This window comes from Acinonyx jubatus, chromosome C1, assembly GCF_027475565.1.
Source record: "Acinonyx jubatus isolate Ajub_Pintada_27869175 chromosome C1, VMU_Ajub_asm_v1.0, whole genome shotgun sequence".
NCBI classification, from domain to species: Eukaryota; Metazoa; Chordata; class Mammalia; order Carnivora; family Felidae; genus Acinonyx; species Acinonyx jubatus.
In genome coordinates, this window is record NC_069381.1 from 20665281 (window position 1) to 20681512 (window position 16232).

At 43.2% G+C, this 16232-nt stretch overlaps 1 protein-coding gene across 1 annotated transcript; it reads right to left on the minus strand.

Annotated features, from left to right (window-relative positions):
* Nucleotides 1-118: 118 nt before the first annotated feature.
* On the minus strand, nucleotides 119-15378 carry RPA2 (replication protein A2). Its single transcript, XM_015075059.3, has 9 exons — nucleotides 14947-15378; nucleotides 14603-14709; nucleotides 10304-10405; nucleotides 10063-10176; nucleotides 7811-7885; nucleotides 7182-7298; nucleotides 2532-2639; nucleotides 2020-2114; nucleotides 119-825 (listed from the first exon to the last, which is right to left on the minus strand). The coding sequence occupies exons 1-9, from the start codon at nucleotides 14954-14956 to the stop codon at nucleotides 741-743; spliced, it is 813 nt and encodes a 270-aa protein (XP_014930545.2). The 5' UTR covers nucleotides 14957-15378; the 3' UTR covers nucleotides 119-740.
* Nucleotides 15379-16232: the final 854 nt, after the last annotated feature.

Consider the following 16232-nt stretch of genomic DNA (forward strand, 5'->3'; position numbering starts at 1 on the left):
GAACCTAACTAGAAGTGGAAAAGCCAGGATTTCAAACCCAAAGCAAGCTATGCTACGTGCCTCGGATAATCAAGTAGTAATGACACCAGCTTAGGAAGAAGAATAACATTTTCACAAATTCTGCAATAGAACTATTTTATTAGACATATGGGGGCACTTATTTTGCATGAAATCGAAGTAACATCTCTTGCTCTCTCCTGCCCTCATGAGGCCACCACTCTAGAACGTAACAACACACTTTCGGCAGCAGCCATGACGAGGTGAAGGAGAGTGCAATTCTGAAAAATAACACCCTATAACCAAAGGGGGGGAACAAAAGCAGGCAGAGATTAGGGGGTTTCTTGGCTCGCTCCCCGCTGAAGGCCCTGGGTCCCGCTCATCTTCTTCCAACAGGAAACATGTTAGGAGTGGAAACTCCCGGGTGTAGCTTGAGTAATGCTGCCCAACTCTCTTGGTAGCATCTCTCTTGCACTTCCATTTGTGCTGATGTTGTAAGCAGCTTGTTTGCAACTTCTTTAAGAAAGTCCACCCAGGTTTACATTCTGTCAGTTGCCCAAAATGGAGCTTCAAAAAACAAAAACAAACAAACAAAAAAGAAGAGCAGTAACTTTCAAAATGAGACCCTTTCTAGATGAAAGCTACTCCCTAGAAGTCAATTGGCCAAACATGCGCAGCTGGAGACAACAGATTCTGGAAACAGGTCCAGCTGGAAAATACCTCGGGTACTCAAGTAGACCCAGTTACTCTGCATCTGTGGATTTAAAATGATCGTCGTCCACAGTGGAATAGATGTGTCCCTCGTTGCTAAGAAAATCTACAGCTTGCCTAGGAAGAAACAAAGAAAAAAAAAAAGGCTCATTTTAAACTGATGCAGAAGACAGGAAACTGCCTTTTGGATATGGCCAAACATAGATTTTACTCACTTCCCATTTTTTATCTTAGCTAAGAATTCATAGCCACTTTGTTCACAGGGCTCTTACAAGGAGAAATACCAGTAAAACTGCAAAACTGAGATAATGCACGGAGACAATGGCTATCAGGGGTGCCTTGGACTCCTCTCCCAAACTGTGTAAACACAAGAAACGAGGGCCTAACTCAAATGCCCGTGTAAGCAAATGAAGAATCTAAAAACACAGTCCAGCTTGCACACAGAATCTCCTAGCATAAACAGCTACTTTTAAAAGTTCCTCCTCCCTACCCACCCATCACAACCCTCCTGCTCCCCCTCTGGGAAGTAAAGTTGCAGGGCATAAAGGAAAGATCTTTCCGGAAATGACAGGACACCCTTCAAGGCCCTCTGGATCAGTGCCAGTAACATATGTAATAACAGTAATAATTTGTAGAGCAATTACCACATGACAGTGATTCTGTACCTCGTCAACACTGTAACTCTGAGATAAGAATTAAGATCTTCATTTTGTTTAAAACAGGAAATGAGATTAGACCCGAACCTTTTTATTCTGTGTAAGCCTAGAATATCAACTGATTTACAGTAACAAGTAACTATCACAAGCACCAAAATACTGTTCGTTGGATTCGTTCACCAGAATCAGGAAGCTGCTTGTCTACCACGGAATCAGAGAAAGGATGTTGGAAGGACCGTCTACAGTTTCAGGGTCAGACAGCCAAACCCACATCTCCACAGTGGAACAGTAACACCAATGGGACTGTTACTAGCTGAGGACCAGGAGCTAAGGATCTCACTCCTCCAGAATGAATTCCACAAGACGTCAAATTTATCTGGTCAGTTTTTGTCCAAAATTCCAATCACCACACGTAACGGGATTCATTATTTGTTAAATGAACAAGTGAATGAATGACGTGATGGGTAGCATCATTTTTGTAAGTCCTTTTTCTTTCTTTCTTTCCGTGACTGGACAACTTCCCTTCTGTCAGTTAAGATTGCAGCTGACAGTTTTGTTTTGTTTTTTTAAACTTACTTCTCCATTACCAGAAAACTCTAGTGAGGTCAAATGGGTACAATTCTGGAGCCCCAGCTGATGGAAACCAAATACTCACTTTATTGAGGCTACAGACATGTGCTGGAGCTGGTTCTTGAGATCCTGAAAGTTTAATCCTTCTGGTCTTGGACAAGCCTTAATCAAACTCAGCACCTGAAGAGTCAAATGAGAAAGATTTTAGCAACTACTCTGAATCCACTCCCTTATGTAAACCTGAGTCCCTTAAAAAAAATTTTTTTTTTTTAACATTTATTTATTTTTGAGACAGGGAGAGACAGAGCATGAACGGGGGAGGGTCAGAGAGAGAGAGGGAGACACAGAATCTGAAACAGGCTCCAGGCTCTGAGCTGTCAGCACAGAGCCCAATGCAGGGCTCGAACTCACGGACCACGAGATCGTGACCTGAGCCGAAGTTGGATGCTTAACTGACTGAGCCACCCAGGCACCCCTACCTGAGTCCCTTTATAACAAAGTAATGAGTCAGGTACATAGAAAGCCTTAGAATCATTAAGGAAGTAACAAATTTAGGACTCTCTGTGTCTTGAATTTTTGGAGCCACTCAGTGTTTACCTGGTTTTGGGCCACAGTGAGGCCATTTGCTGGTATGGCGCTATTCCCACCAAAGTTCCCTGCTTCACCCATTCCTGGATTGCTGATAGTTGCTCTCCCTGCTAAGGGCTGAATTAAGAAAGTTCACAACGTTAGAACACTTACCAATTTAAAAAACAGTCCTTGTTATTGTAAATAGCTTATTAATAAGCGGCTCACAAAAAAGAATTTAAGTAGTTTTCCCAGTAACAACTGCTTACATTGGAAGGGATAGCTGTCATCATTAATGAGTATTTCAAAGGAAGGTAAAGTGACCCTCTGAAGCACATAATATCAGAGAGAAGGGTACCTCCTGGCTCATTCTTGTTTTTGTGATGCTGTGGGGAACCAAAGGAAAACTAGCACCGAGAAGAAAATTACCTGGAGATCCGCTATAATGGTATCTTTCCTTGGTGCTTGATCATTTAAACATGCATGCATGTATTCATTCACTCATTTATTATTTTGGGGTATTCTTACCTTGCTCTTGACTTTATTATTATTATTTAAAAAAAATTTTTTTTTTTAACGTTTATTTATTTTTGAGACAGAGAGAGACAGAGCATGAATGAGGGAGGGTCAGAGAGAGGGAGACACAGAATCTGAAACAGGCTCCAGGCTCTGTAGCAAAGAGAGCAAAGTCTTCTCTTTGCTACCACGTTAACAGCTTCTAATCGTGTCCCTCCTCTGACAGAAAGCTTTCAGGTGGCTCCCCCTGCCTGTGGAAATAATATAAACCTACACATTTAAGACGTACCCCTAGATGTCAAAATCTCTATTTTACTCTTGGCCATTTCTTTTCAATACACTTCACTCCCCAGCTGCACCTGGACTTCTTGCCAGCTACAAACATGCCTCTGACCTGAACATGCTGTTCCCTGTCTGCAATGCCCCTCCCTCATCTGCCTAGTAAACGCTGACTTCTCATCCTTCGAGGCCAACTTAACTGCCACTGCCTTTGCAGAGCCTTCTGACACGCCCCAGGCCAGGTCAGCCATGTTCTTTTCTTGGCTCTTACATGTTCGGCCCATTCCCTCTCACAACAGCCATCATGCTGTTCCCATGTCACTTTCCTCCACTAGCCCCTTCATCTTCACGCAGTGCCTGGTGCAGTACGTGCCCAGTCGATGTTTAACCTACTGAACTGAATAAATAAGCAAGACAGAAGATCAAATATGGTAAGTGCCCATTACAGGTGTAAGAGCACTGTGGAAGTTCATCAGGAGAAATCCCATCCAGTCAGGAGAGTCCATCATTTAATAAACATTCATTAAACGCCTATTGCTTTGAGGTAATAAACAAAAATCGATCACGATCCCTTGTTTTCAAGTTAGATGCCTTCACACTGCCTGCTGTGAAACAGAAGCTTCACATGTTATGATCTAAGAATACCGAACTGAATACGATTTCTTACCCAGATACTCTGCTTGAAAGGGTTTCATGTCCTCCTTCAGGTAGCCCCACCTCCTGTACCTGGGACTTGGTTTAGGCATCACCTGCTCCAAGGGGGTCTTTCTTTTTTTAAGTAGGCATCATGCCCAGCGCTGAGCCCAACAAGGGGCTTGAACTCACAACCCTGAGATCAAGATCTCAGCTGAAATCAAGAGTAGGATGCTTAACTGACTGAGTCACCCAGGTGCCCCTCCAAGGGGTCTTTCCTGATGTCCAGATCAGGACAGGAAACCCTTCTCCGTGGTTTCACAGCACCCTGTGCTCGCCACTTACACTGCTCTCACAGCTTAAAGTGATCTGAATCTCCAATGCTCAGACACCAACTCTTTGGGGGGGGGGGGGTTATTTACTCAATACAATTGTCTACACCCCCAGTTTCTACTCCCTAACCACCCACCCTCAATTTAAAATCATTTTTATGATATATTTGATACATACATATATGTCATTAAATACAGTAATATAAGACACACCCCTTAACTTTTTAAAAAACTTTATTTATGTTTAAGTAACCTCTATACCCAATGTGGGACATGAACTCATGATCCCAAGATCAAGAGTTGCATGCTCTTCCAACTGAGCCAGCCAGGTGCCCCAACACCCTAAACTTTCCATACACAATTCTGTTCTTTTTAACCTACTTCCCCCATCTTCTACCACCAAAGCCTCCCTTTTGGAGATCCATGTTTTTAATTTTTTTAAACCTATTTTTTTTTTTAGTTTTATAATTCTTTTCAATGTTCATTGATTTTTGAGCGAGAGAGAGAGAGAAAGAGACAAAGCGTGAGCAGGAGAGGGGCAGAGAGAGAGGGAGACACAGAATCCAAAGCAGGCTCCAGGCTCTGAGCTGTCAGCACAGAGCCCAAGGCAGTGCTTGAACCCACAACTGCAAGATCATGACCTGACCTGAGCCAAAGTTGGATGCTGACTGAGCCACCCAGGCATCTCCCCCCCTTTTTTTTTAACTTTTTATAATTGTTTTTTAAGTTTACTTTTTAAGAGAGAGAGAGTATGTGAGTGGGACAGGGGCAGAGAGAGAAGGGGGGGGGGACAGAGGATCTGAAGCAGGCTCTGGCTGACAGCAGAGAGCCTAATGTGGGGCTTGAACTCACAAACTGTGAGATCATGACCTGAACCTAAGGCAGACACTTAATTAGCCGTGTCACCCAGGCGCCCCAAAGATCCATGTTTCTAAATCGAACAGGAGACATCTCCCATCACCTTCCTTGACTTCAAGGCAGCATTCTACAGTTGACTGCCACCCCCTCCTTCCTAAAAATACTCTTTTCAGAATCTTCTACAGAATCACATTCCCTGGTTTCCTCTTGCCCAATTTGCAACTTCTTTGACTTCCACTGGCTCCTCTTCTCCAAATTGCTAAAGATTAGTGTGTCCCAGAGCTCAGGTCTCTGACCTCTGAACTCTCCAGTTACCTTATCTAATCCAAGGCTTTAAATATCACCTACACGACTCCCAAAGTTCTGCCTCCAGCCCTGACCTCTCCCCCTTGGATCCCAGTTCTACATATTCAACCATCCATTCTGTTCTCCACTTGGATACTGCATGAGCACCTCATATTTGGGAAGTCCAAACAGAAGTCTGGATTTTACCCCCAGATTTGCTAGCTTCATCTGGTTGCTCATGCCCCAAACCCAGAAGTCATTTTTGAACTCTCCCTCTTTATATCATGTCCCCACCAAGAAGTCCTGTCAGCTCCACCTCCAAAATCCGTCAGAATCCAACTACTCCTTACCCCAGCTGCTGCTACCATTCCCGAATCAATTCTGTTGCCATTCTTAGAGCCCCATAATCTGTACTCCATACAATAGCCCAGCCCAAACGAATTTTTTAAAAGACAAATCAGACCACATCACTCCCCAGATGAAACCTTCTAAGGGCCTAGAGTAATGACTGGCACATACCAGGCTCAATAAATATTTCTCCAAGAAATGAATGAATGAACGAATGAATACATTTATCTCTGTATCCCCAGTGCTTACCAAACTGTTTGGCATAGAATAGGATGCAATAACATCCTTAGTGGCTGAAGAGTTTTCTAGTCTCTCCTACTGCGACCAATCCCCCACCTTGGCACCAGAATCACCTAAGGATATTCTTCTTTTTCTGCTAACTTTATTTTTATGTTTATTTATTTATTTATTTGGGGGGTGGGGAGAATGAATGAGCAGAGGAGGGGCAGAGAGAGAGGGAGAGAGAAGAGAATCCCAAGCAGGCTCCGCACTATCAGCGCAGAGCCTGACGCGGGGCTTGAACTCACGAACCATGAGATCGTGACCTGAGCTGAAACCAAGGGTCAGACACTTAACTGACTGAGCCACCCAGGTTCCCTGCTATATTTTTTTAATTTGAGAGAGAAAGAGAGCATGAGTGGGAGAGAGAGGCAGAAGGAGGGAGAGAGAGAGAGAATCTCAAGCAGGCTCCGTGCACAGCATAGAGCCTGACGCAGGGCTCAATCCCACGACCCCTGGCTCATGACCTGAGCCGAAATCTAGAGTTGAACACTCAACTGACCAAGCCACCCAGGCACCCCTTTTGCTAATGTTTTTTAAAACAAGCTCCACACCTAACATGAGGCGTAAACTCACAACCCCGAGATTAAGACTCACATGCTCTACCAACTGAACCAGCCAGGCACCCCTAGATAATCTAAGGACATTCTAATACAAGAATCAATAAACCTTTTGTGGGGTCCTAGATGGACTACCCAAATGGAATTCACACAGCATAAAATAATGTTGAGAAATTTCAATATTCAGCAAGAAAAATAACTTCAGGGGCAAAATAATGGTCCATAATTTTTCTTATTTAGCCAACAGGTTCGAAAAAAAGCAGTAAAATACCTCCTAGTGGGGGTTTTTTTATGAATATAATCCTAGAGCCAAGTGCTCAGCCTGTAATTATACGTCTACACTTGAAGGTTGTCTTAGGCCTCGGCCTTTCAAGTCAGTGGGGTCAGAGGAACTTGTAATTCTGAGAAACACGAGTGCTTCCTCTGGAATAAAATAACATGGCAAAGCTCACAAAGAAAACGTTCTGAGGACGGAGTGAGGCCTTTCTTCCGGCCCAACCTTCAAAATGTCAAGAAAATCAAAGCTGTAGCACAGAGCAGTCTATGTTCTTCCAGAGAAGAGGGAAAGTTCTGAGAGTAAAGTTGCTCACCTGGCTGTTAGCTTTGCTCAGGATCATGTGTGCGTTGACTACTTCCAGAATATGTGTGGTGAATTCATTCATATCCTCCAGAGGCATGATCTTAAAGGCTACCAGGCTTTTTTTGTTCTTTTGGAATAAAGAGAAAAAGGTAAATGAAGCACGAGCACATTCAAATCAACTTCAGGTTAAAACACCGTGGCACTTTTCCTGGTTATATTTTGCCAAAATGGAGAAAATGTATTATATACTTCAAATTTTTAACTTAAGGTTAATCCAAATAAAGTTATTAATGGGAGAAAAAACCAAAGCTAGAGCTCAGAGCTATTCAATGACTTGTGCGAGCTTATACAACCAAGCAGAGTATAGTCTGACTGTGAATCCTGTGTCCTCCTTGTACCCCTAGCGGATGCCACAGATGGCAATTACAGACAGGGATCCTATTCTGTCCCTACCATTCTGTTAGTTTCATATTAAGGTCAAAACCCGTTATTTCTTTCAAGAGAATAATGAAAAAATTTCAATCTAACACCCGCTGAATATAAAGGCTTGGTTCAATCTTAAGTATCCTAAACTCAGGCATGAATCCAGAAACTGCTTCATGCAAACATATTTCAACTATGATTTTTTTCTGACTTTACCTGAAAAGATCTCAGATGGCCAGCCACTTTTACATACGTTTCTGGAGGAACCACGGTGTTTTCACTGCTGGCATCCTAAAAGATAAAATACGTATCACACTAAGGTTTTAGAGATGTTGGTGAAACTCTGAAACTGCTAAATTATAAGGGTGCCTGGGTGGCTCAGTCGGTTAAGCGTCCGACTTGGGCTCAGGTCACCATCTCACGGTTTGTGAGTTCGAGCAATGCGTCAGGTTCTGTGCTGACAGCCCAGAGTCTGGAGCCTGCTTCAGATTCTGTGTCTCCTTTTCTCTCTGGCTCTTCCCTGCTCATGCTCTGTCTCTCTCTCTTGCTCTCAAAAATAAATAAACATAAAAAAAAAAAAAAAAAGAAAAGAAATGAAAAACTACTAGGGGCCCCTAGGTGGCTCAGTCAGTTGAGTGTCCAACTTCAGTTCAGGTCATGATCTTACAGTTCGTGGGCCTTGCATTGGGCTCCATGCTGACAGTGTGGAGCCTGCTTGGGATTCTCTCTCTCTTCCTCACTCCTGCACTCTCTCTCTCAAAATAAATAAATTAAAAATATACATATATTAAAAAAAAAAGACAATATGCACTCGTGTTCAAATGGTCTTGGGCATACAACTTTCTGGTGGATACACTTATCAGCATAGCAACTCTACCTTTAGGATTTTAAGGAAATAATTAAGAACATGCATTTAGGTTTAGCTTTATATGCAGCTCTTTATCTTGAGGTTTTGAGTTCAAGCCTCATGTTGGGTGTAGAGATTACTTAACACTTAAAGCTTTAAGAATATTCATATGGCATAGTTTAGAATACTAAAAAATTGAAAACAACCTAAATACCCAACAGTCATGCATTTATACAATGGGATACTTCACACCATTGCAAGTGATAATGTAGAACTTAAAGTCAGACATTTAACCGACTCAGCCACCTAAGCAACCCCCCTTTCTTTTATTTTTTTGAGAGAGTGCAAGTGGGGGAGGAATAGAGAGTACGAGAGAGAATCTCAAGCAGGCTCTGTGCTGTTAGCACAGAGCCTGATGTGGGGCTCAAACTCATGAAACTGTGAGATTGTGACCTGAGCCGAATAACCACAAGTCAGACACTTATCTGACTGAGCCATCTAGGCACCACCCGCCCCCCCCCGGCCCCCACACCTTTTTTTAGAGAGTGAGAGGGAGAGAGAAAGCACGAGCACATGAGTGGGGAAGAGGGACGGAGGGAGAAAGAGAATCTCAAGTAGGCTCCATGCTCAGCGTCGAGCCTGACACAACCGTGACATCGTGACCTGAGCCGAAATCAAGAGTCAGATGCTTCACCAACTGAGCCCCCATGACATCCCTAATTTTTCATTATTAGAAACAATGCTATGATCAAGATTCTTACAGCTGAATCTTGGCACACATCTTTAATTACTTCCTTAACGTAAACCTCTAGCAGTGGAGTGCCAGGTCAACATTTTTATGATGGGTGATTTTGATCACCGGCTGATTGCTGAGGTAGGTTATACTCATCTGTACTCAAACCATCAAGGTAGGATGGTATCCGCTTCCCTGGAGAAATAATGACAAATCATTCAATGAACGTTCTAAGTGCTAAGTGCCAGAGGCACTGTGTTAGCTACTACTCTTACCAGAAGTGGACATTCTTTTTTTTTTTCTATGCTAATTTAATAAGTTAAAAACGGTACCTTAATGTTTATTAAACCTGCTTGTTACCATTGCAAATTATGTTTCATCTTTTATGAATTATCTCTGCATCTTCTTTGCCCATTTTTCTAAGACGCAGTGGCTTTTTTTTTTGCTTTGTAATAGCTTTTACTAATTGAAAAATGTTAACATTTGTAATGTGTCACAAAAAACCTTCCCGCTGATTTAAACAATATTTACCGAGGGCCCACCATGTAACTAGCACTGTTCTAGGTGAGGGGGATACAATGGTGACCGAGACAAAAATCCCTGTCCTGAAAAACAAAAGAACAATAACAACAACAACAAAACCCCGTTTTCACGGAGTTTACATTCTAGCACCTCCTGTCACTTGCCTTTTAACTTTGCTTATAAGGATAGTGAAGTTGAGAACATTTGAAACTTCCATGAAACCAAATGTATTAACCTTTCATTGCAGGGTCTCTGCCTTTGATATCTTGCTTGTAAATTATTCTTACAGGAAGAAATTACAAAGTGAGACAAAAGTTCAACCTCTCCAAAGCCCCAAAGTAACCCCACCCTGAAACAGCCGCTTACATCTGTGTCAACCCACTGGCGAACATCCATGGGTGCAGCTGTCATGTCATCTACTTTGTAAACAATGTTGGTTGGAGCCTTCTCTGCATGTCTGATGATACCCACAATAGTGACCTAGATCAGAAAGAAAAAAAAAAGTTGGCTTTTCCTGGAAACTAAAACAACATTTATGTGTTTTTAAAGAAAGTTTATTTCATTCTTCATATGAGCAAGGGAACCTGCAACAAATTACTTTACTTACCTGTGAAATCTCAACCTTCCCAATTCTGAACACTTCATCGACCAGGGTGGCAGAAAGCAGCTGAGATATGGTACAGGGTACAATGTGCTGGGCTCGGGCTCTCTGAAAAGGAAAAGTACGCATAAATTCAATTAAGGAATTCATAATTACCACTCGTTAACACCTTTTATGTGCCAAGCACTTTACACAATCCTAACACTGACTCTTCAGAATGAATCTCACTGGGGCGCCTGGGTGGCTCAGTCGGTTGAGTGTCCGACTTTGGCTCAGGTCACGATCTCAAGGTTTGAGTTTGAGCCCCATGTCAGGCTCTGTGCTGACAGCTTCAGATTCTGTATCTCTCCCTCTCTCTGCCCCTCCTGTGCTCATGCTCTGTCTCTCAATAATAAATAAATGTTTAAAAAAAATTAAAAAAAAAAAAAAGAATGAATCTCATTACCCCTGCTTCACAGAGATGGAAACCAAGGTTATATAGCTAACAAATGCCATACTTGAGAATCCAAACCAGGCTTGTTTGACTCCAAAGCTCCCGGTCAATTGAGAAGTCTGTGGGACACGAGGGATTCACCGAAATGACCAGGCCAGAATGGGGACAACATAAGGAAGGATGACCCGCTTTTCCAGAACAAAACTTTAACTCCAATTTTAGAATGAAGGCAAGCTGGAGCTGGCTGTTCGGGTCACCAATGACATGAGATGGTATTTGGAAAGGGTTTGAGAAATGACCAGAGGAGACAGAACTTTGGAGTTGCTCTAAGTGTTGTGATAAAATACAAGAAAACGTTAGAGGTACAGCTTCCTTAAGAACAGATGTTCTGACAATCAGATGGAAGTCTCGGGGGAAACGGGATAAGGGTTTGGCCACACTGGGCCAGTGTGGGCCTTTTCTTAAAGGGAAAGGACACGGTGCGGGCGGAGGACTGTCTAGTGAGGACACTGAAATCCCATCTAAAAGCGGCCTACCGACAACGTAAACTCTTCTTGTCACCTACCACTGGCCAGGGCTTGTCTCATGGCATGAAGATGAGAAAAATGGGATAGGATTTGCTCACAACACATTCCTACCTAATGGAGGCAGAGGTGTAAATAATAGACCTGGTCTGGGTATACTCTTGAATGAGATGCACTACGTGGGATCCCAGAAAAACATACTGGCACTTTCGAGAGGTAGCATTTGGGCTCCACCTGGAAGTGTGAAAACTTCGACAGTGAAAAAACAGCGAGCGAGGGATGGGCATGACAGACTAAGGGTAAATAGGCACTCTCGCAAACTCATAGAGGGAATAAGTACACGGAAGAAAATGCACGACGGATTAGAGATTACAATTCTTCTTGTCAGACATCAACAACCCAATAGCTGTTCTACATGGAAGACAGAACGTAACAGACTCTCAGCATTCATGGATTTAGAAGGTGCAGCTTTGTCCTGAAGGTCCATATGATACTAGCAGAGTATTTCCTTGTGCTGAAGCATAATTTTGAATGGGGAGCCTTGCCAGGATGGTAAAAAGTAAGCCCCGCTAACTACCAGCACACGTCACAAAAAGTGGCAGTTAAGCTTGAGGGTTAAGATTATGGCTCTATCAGGAGCAGTGTGCTCTTGGTCATGTTTTTCAACTCACTTGTATCTTAGTTTTCTTATCTGTAAAACTAGGAATGATAAAAATTCCGAAAATTAAGTATATGGTGAAGTACGTAGAATAATACCTGGCACGTTGTAAGCACTCAAAAAAGGTTAGCAATTATTACTTTAAAAAATTTTTCTTCTGTTTATTTATTTTTGAGACAGAGCGTGAGTGGGGGAGGGGCAGAGAGAGCCGGAGACACATAATCCAAAGCAGGCTCCAAGCTCTGAGGTGTCAGCACAGAGCCCAACACAGGGGTCGAACTCACGAACCGTGATGAGATCGTGCCCCGAGCCCGAAGTCAGACATTTAACCGACTGAGCCACCCAGGCGCGCCCCCGGCTCCCCCGCCAAAAATGTTAGCAATTATTATGTCAGCTACTGCTCCTGTTTATATGTGCAACAGCTTTTAATAAGGATGTGAAGGAATCAGTAGTAGTGATGCTTTTCAATTTTATTTTATGGTACTTTATAGGCAAGATTACATGTGATATTAGTATTTATAGATTTAAAATTTGCTGAGGTCCCATGTTTTAGTTCTCACTACTCTATACTGTTTCCATCTATCACAGGTGAGATTTTCATTGTATTTTTAGCATAAGAAAACTATGAACCACTATTGGTAGCAGGAACAAGAACATGGGCTTTGGTGCCACAGTTCTATAGACCTGCGTTCAATCCCAGCTTCATAGCCCTGGACATGCTACCACCTCTTCTGTAAAACAGCGAGATCTACCTTTCAAATTGTAAACCAAACATAATGTATATAGAAATGCTAATGTTTATCTCTCCATGAAGTGTGTACTCACTAAATAAATACTATTCCAATAATGATTGAGGTGTTAGCAATACCTTCAAGTTCATCTCAAATCACAGGTATTTCCTGTTTTTTAACAAGCACATATTATGTGCCAGGAATTGGTTACAAGGAGTTCCTGGTTTGTTCCAAAGAGGTTCACAGAGCATGTGAATGTATATTTATTTGAAAATAGAATTATTTTCTCGTTGACTACAAACCATAGGTTACTCTGGACAGTGCTGTATGAAACTACCATCTTTAGGGGAAAAAGTGGTCAGTATTGAAAATCTCATATGATTCAATAAAATATAACAGTTTACAGGAGACAGGAAACATTTTGGATAAGGTGATTATCTAATTTACTGTTGAAAAAGCACTAGATGGAAAACCAGCAAGAGCTGGGTTTGAGTCTTCAGCTTATAACCAGTATCACTCTCCGAAAAGCTGTCTTAATACACGGCCCAAGCAAGGGATCCTGAGACAAAAATTCTATCAACTGGAATGAAGAAAATAGTTACGCTCAGGAAAGATAAAAACTAATGCTCTATCTTTTGTTTTCTTCTTCACAACCTCAAGGAAGACAAAGCGTACCAGAGTCCCCTGTGGTCTTGGCTGGGAAAAAGAAAACCACAATACAGAGAAGCTGCTTACCAGATTTTGGATTCGCTCAGCATCACGTGTGCACTGTCTAGAGTTCCATTTACTTACTAGCTATATAAGCTTAGGCAGTCCCTTAATCTCCCAGAGCCTCTGTTGTACAATGGAGTAAACAATAAATACGTTATGGGATTATAGGAAATAACCTGTACGAAAAATATAATGCAGTGTCAAATGTATGGTAATTATCGACGAATTCTTTCCCACCGACACACCCCTGAATTAATAGTTTAGGTGAAAGCTTATCAACCCATACAAAGAACAGAGAACTTCCTAACATTGAACCTGAACACCACATTGTGAACGACAGCTAAAGAGTAGCCACATCAACCTTGTGTTTAAAGGATGAAATCAACGGTAGTTGTTAAAGGCAAATTCATTCCTGCAAGAGTGAATAACAAGCATTTGGACAGCTTTTTACGCAGAGCTTTCCTATACATCACATTACCTCACCTATCAATTCTCAGAACCACCCTGTGAGAGAAGTCATCCTAGTACCATTTATCAGATGAGAAAAACCAAGGGCCACAAGGTTCAAGTTGCTGCACTAAAGTCACCGCCAGTTAAAAGCCGATTCTTGACGCTATGTATTTGGGCTCCATCACTCATGTCTTTTTTAATAAAAATATCTGGGATCACTTATTAAAAGGGACTATAAGGCAGGCACTTATATAGACCACAATATTAAGTCTCACAACAACTTTGTAAGGCATGTATTATTACAATATTACATGTATTATTACAACATGTAAGGCATGTATTATTAATCCCATTTAGCAGTAATCCCACTTGATTCCTGAGGTTAAGAAATTTGTCCAATGAGACCATTAGTGTCAGAGCAACAGAACACAGATCCACCTGACTTCCAACACCATGCTCTTTCCACCGCTTTTTAGCACCTCATTACATTTAATTTAAAAAAAATTTTTTTTTCAAATACACGAAGAAGGCAAAATAGGCTAATACCAGTTCAGTTTGTCCACAAAACTGATTCCTTAGTAAACTTCAAAATAAAGCCAAAAAAACAGTGGAAGTGAAAGTGGGAGAAATTTCATTTTTGAAACTTACAGCACTCAACTGTAAGATTCCATACGACAATAGTTGGTAATTATCCAATCAGTTCATGTTTAACACCTTTCGCCGCAGACATTTTCTCTCAGGGATGAGTTAGGAGCTTCAGGCCAGAATAAAATAAAACGAAATGCTCTTTCAACCTACTGATTTCTTTTCAGCCTGGGAAGGTGTCGGCATTCCGAAGCCCCCCGGGGACTGTGTGTAGCCGCCGCCGACTCCGCCAAAAGAAGTGCCATAGCTTTCAGATCCGCCTGGTTTTAAACAACAGTATCAATGCCTGTGCTGCTTCCCAAGCCTCTGAAGAGCCCACCGGGCCCCTCAGACTTCACCCCACGGCCAACCACTCCCAGCGTCGCCCTAATCTTCCCCACCACCTAGCCCCGGGTCCTCGCCCCTTGCCCACCCCGTCCCTCCCCCATTCCCCCCGCCACACGTCTGTCCGACCCCCCGCCCTCTTGCTAAATCCTCCTTGCGACGCTCATCCTTACCAAACCACATCTTGGTCACGATCCCTTCAGGAGAGACGCCCAGAAGACTCCCGTCTGGTGGGTTGGCCGGGATCCTCAGAACCCCCTTTCGCCCGCAGTGCTACACCTACTTCCCGCGGGTGCCACAAACTCCTTCCCGCGAAGGACGGAGCCAATCAGCGTCCAGAACGCTTCGTGCTTCTGCCAATCAATGCTCACGAACTCTACACTTTTTCCTGTCTTCCCAGGCCCTGCTTAAGAAAACGCGCCCTGCGCTGCCACGGGGGTCCGAAGGCTCTGCGGCCATTTTTACTACGGGCAAAACACGCTGCGCAAGCGGAAGCAAGGAGCAGAGAGAGGCTGATGGGCGGTGTCTCAAGAAAACAACCAAGCAAAATGATAATTCCGTAGCTCAGGCCGTATAATCCCACCTCCGCCAGATGGGCGACACTTTACATCACTTCCTTTGTTAGGCGTCCTCCTGTTCCCGCCAAACTCTCACCAATCAGACGTCGCCGTAATCTACATGGTTACAGCAGAATTCAGGCCTCGGCGACTCCGCCTCGCCATCGTGCGGCGCTTGCGCACCGGGGGACCTCGCCTTACGCGCTTCACAGCCCCTCGTGGGGTTGCTAGTTCCTGTCCTCAAAAAAGCCGAGTTCTTTCCTCGTATCCGCGTTCCCTCGTTCTGATTCTCCCAGCGAGGCTATAAGGCACTTACACTCTCTTCCCCAAAATATGTGAGGATGGTATCCTGCTCCTGCCCCGCCATCCACCCCAGGGCAATACGCCTCTGCATCCCCGATTACTTAACCACTTCTTCTTATAACATTGTTCTGTCCCTCCTGTAGAGAGGGGAACGCGCCTGTCAGTTCCTTCCTCTATCACTAGGTTGGCACACCTCGCTTTTGTGATAGGAAGTATTTAACGTTGCGTATTGTGTTCCAAGGTCTGTGCTGGCCCCAGGGATTCAATAGTAAGCTAGACATGGTAACTGGGTTCCTGGGCCATTTTACTTTTCTGAAACTGCAGACACTGCCTTAAATATTTTACATTCACTAACTCAACCCTGTGAGGTAGGTGAGTACCGTTTATTGTCCCGATTTTACAAAGGGGGCAGCTGAGGCAAAGAAAGGCTAAGTCGGCATTCAAGCCCAGGAAGTCTGATTGCACCAACCAGTGTGGTCACTATACCTTCTTGTACATCTTAGAACTGGAGCACAAACTCAAGTTGACAACTGGGGTCAGGCAGCAAAACTGTAGATGTAGTGGGTTAGATAATAGAGGGAAACTTTTTACTCTTTTCT